We start from the raw sequence: 3,730 nt of genomic DNA on the forward strand, positions 1-3,730 counted from the left end.
AACCGATCGTGCACAAAATTTTAACTTTTATTTGATTTCATTTTCTTGTAAATACTACAGCTGTGTTTTTAGTATATTTTATTAACATTAACATTTTCCAGTGTATTTGTTTGTGATAACACGACGAAACAATTTTATAACGTGTACATCTTATCAATGACGTTTTCAATATTTAGTCGAACAGTTGCTCACTATTATATAACTACTAGTAATAAGGAATGATTTTTTGAATATTATGACATTATCAATACGGACGGGCGTGATCAAATCTATCATAAAGCCAGAAGGGCTTTATTAGATTTGATCACTTCCGACCGCATTTCATCCAATACGTCCGGGTGCGATCAAACTTATCATAAAGCCCGAAGTGCTTTAGGATAAGATGATTAGACTTGACCACCCTCGACTTTATTTGATCATTTCATTATACTCATAGAATCATTACTTAGTACATCAATAGCAATTGCCAATATATGGTATGGTAAAAATTAGGTATTAGATTTTGACAAAATATTTTAAGCAATTATCAAATAGTTGGTGGAATGGGGCTTCAAATTCATCTACATAAAACTACAAGAATTTTTAAATTTACAAGGTCAAATTAATTAATAGATTATCGTTTTTGATTATCATAATTACAAACTTAGCAATAGTAATAAATACAGGGAATTTACATATGCAATACAACTAACTTTATAATATCCGTATCATCCTAAAGGGCTGATACATGTACGTATTATTTGGGGCTGATATAGACCTAAAGGTCTGAAATCGATCAGTAGGGCTAATGCGGATCCGTATCGCACCCCTCCTGGAACTCCTCTGATTTATTCCGCCTAAGAATTAGGTAAAAATGCAATGATTTATACGTTACGAAAACACGTCTGACATGTTTTTACGTCCTAATTGTATTAAGGTATAGAAAACGTCTTGGATATGTTAGTACAAAGTATGTAATAAATGAAATAATACATACTATTTTCCATATTGCACCCTGTATCAGCCCTCGACCAACATCCTCCTTTGGGCCTTCGGCTCTGTGGCTAATATTGCTGCCTTGGGCTGTTACAGGATGCAATATGGAAAACAGTATGTATTTCTCTATATTTGAGCAATGGCCAAAATGTACGTCTGACGCAGCCTTCAATTATACACGAATTAAATATAATTATCCTGATTACAACAAGAATCGCGAAATAATGTGTAGCTTATGACAAATGATCCCGACACTAAAAATATTATATTTACATTCAGTGCACATTTCCCCTAATGTTTAAATTGAAAATATGCGACGTTCAATTTTCTTGTGAATACACTTAGCCTTTTCAGGGCACATGAACATATTTATAAACATCATCGTGGTTTTTAAATTTTTATTTATTATTGTTAGATTAAACGAAACGTTCAAACGTACATAAGCAATTTGATATATACTTATGAAAAAAATCGTTAAATCAAATCCATTTGTTGATAAAAAAAAATGTTCTCAACAAAGTTTCTTGCACTGTATTTTTAGTTGATGAAGCAAACTAAATTACATATTGAGGACTTGTTGCGGTATTATGTATAATTTTAGCCCCAAAATTAAAGTTTTAAAAAGAGATTAAAAGATAAGGTGGAATATTATGAAATCATTTTGAAAGTAAGTGCGTAAAAGGTTATAATGTAGATATGACGTCATGAAGATTGTCTTATTTTGATAAATATATATTCTGTAACTAAATATGGGTGTTTTCTGATGGTTTTTCGACAAGGAAACATCGAACGCAGGCTTGCTCAAGTACCATTTTCTAGTATGATGTGTATACTTATATGAACAAAAACATGTTAAAATCACACTTAAGCAGAACTGCGCTCTATTCTTCTGAATGCAAAATGCAAAGAAACAAGAGGCCCGTGGGCCACATAGCTCACCTGAGCAACAATAGGCATGATAAAATCAGCTTAACGGAGTCATAATACAAAATATCTGGACAATGTGGTATAAGACATGTAGATCCTATACCAAAAAATCTGTTTTCTCTTGGATATTCTTATATTTATAATCAAGTCCCTTTTTAAATAGGATGATTTTATAGACATATCACATTCAGCATTGCAGTTCTCAAAAAGACCCTTATTAATTGTTTATATAAAGAATATAAACTTACATTAAACTCTGAACCCCTTCTGAGGTCCAACAATCGTCCATGGGCCAAAGTTTTAACAATTTTTAAGAATCAGTATATAAATCAGTATAGAATCAATATATAAAAATGCTTGCAAATTAGTAAAAGCATATATAATATCATTTCAGTTTTTGTGAATAATAAAAATATTTTCCTTTGTAAAACTGAATCCCCAATATGGCCCAACACTACTTAAGATTGTGATTTTAACTAATTTGAATCTTCACTATCTGAAGTTGCTTTCACTAAAGTTACAGCTTTTCTAGGCAAATGTTTTTAAAAAAAAAAGATTTAAAGATATTTTTCTATATATTCCTATGTAAAATTTGTCCCCCCTCTTGTGACCCATCCTACCCCCGGGAATCATGATTTGAATAAACTGGAAATCTCATTATCTGACGATGCTTCCAAATAAGTTTCAGCTTTCCTGCCCAAATGATTCTTGAAGAGAAAGAGAAGATTTTGAAGACTTACTATATATATTCCTATGTAAAAAGTCGGCTCTCCACAGTTGTCCCATCCTACCCCAAGGATCATGATTTTCACAACTTTGAATCTACACTACCTGAGGATGCCTCGACACAAGTTTCAGATTTCCTGAGAAAATTGGTTTTGAGAAGATTTTTAAAGATTTACTCTATATATTCATAAGTAACAATGCAACCCCGCTGTGGCCTCACCATACCCTTTTGGTCATGATTTTCACAACTTTGAATCAACCTTACTTAATGATGCTTCCATATAAGTTTCAGCTTTCCTGGCCAAATGGCTTTTTAGAAGAAGATTTTTAAAGATTATCTCTTGTATTCTTACGGAAAAATTTGACCCACCTGCCCGTGCAGGAAGTGGTTAGGAGTCAACGGAACATCATCGTTACGGTTTGCCGAATGGTAAGTCAAGGGTCTTGAGTTGATCAAAGCTTCTGCTCCTGCAAATGATGTCATCAGCTTTTCATCTGTAACATTTGCTGAGCCGATCACTGCGTAGATAGCTCTCTTCGCTGTTTTGATCATGATTTCATGTACACCTCCGAAGTGAGGTGCAAGAGGCTGATTAAAGTGCCACTTGACTCCTAGGTTTGATGTATATTGTTGAATTTTTGTGTGGTCCAATAATCCAACTTGTTCCATAAGCTCGTTTTTGCCACCAACAAAATTCGTTCCATTGTCTGATATGACTTCTGTAGGTAGACCTCTTCGGCAAACCATCCGGTAAAATGCATTGAGGAACAAATCTGTATCAAGTCCGTAGGCAACTTCTAGATGCACTGTTCTTGTCATCACGCACGTGAAGAGACAAAGATATCTCTTATCTCGCCGTTTTCCGCGTCCCTGCTTCGTAATGAAAGGTCCCCCATAATCAACCGCTGTTCGGGAAAACGCGTGTAATGGCTGCTTTGTACGAACTGATGGAAGGGGACCCATCAGTTGTTCTGCTGGTCTGGCTTTGTTGCGGCAACATTTATTGCATTGTGGTTCCCACTTCCGTATTTCCTCTCGTGCAGATATTATCCAAAATCGTGAAAAGATCATAGATAGTGTGTGATTTGTTCCTGTCACATG

General features: G+C 34.5%; 1 protein-coding gene across 1 annotated transcript; it reads right to left on the reverse strand.

The window, feature by feature from the left end:
* Nucleotides 1-999: 999 nt before the first annotated feature.
* On the reverse strand, nucleotides 1,000-3,448 carry LOC128160694 (uncharacterized). Its single transcript, XM_052824054.1, has 2 exons — nucleotides 2,999-3,448; nucleotides 1,000-1,062 (listed from the first exon to the last, which is right to left on the reverse strand). The coding sequence occupies exons 1-2, from the start codon at nucleotides 3,446-3,448 to the stop codon at nucleotides 1,000-1,002; spliced, it is 513 nt and encodes a 170-aa protein (XP_052680014.1).
* Nucleotides 3,449-3,730: the final 282 nt, after the last annotated feature.

Source organism: Crassostrea angulata, chromosome 8, assembly GCF_025612915.1.
Source record: "Crassostrea angulata isolate pt1a10 chromosome 8, ASM2561291v2, whole genome shotgun sequence".
NCBI lineage: Eukaryota > Metazoa > Mollusca > Bivalvia > Ostreida > Ostreidae > Magallana > Magallana angulata.

Bases quoted from the DNA above. Each gene is read 5' to 3' on its own strand.
- LOC128160694 (XM_052824054.1), bottom strand. From the start codon at position 3,448: ATGACAAGAACAGTGCATCTAGAAGTTGCCTACGGACTTGATACAGAT. The intron at 1,063-2,998 runs GTGGGTCAAATT...ATCCTGTAACAG, and splicing joins ACCACTTCCTGCACGGGCAG to CCCAAGGCAGCAATATTAGC.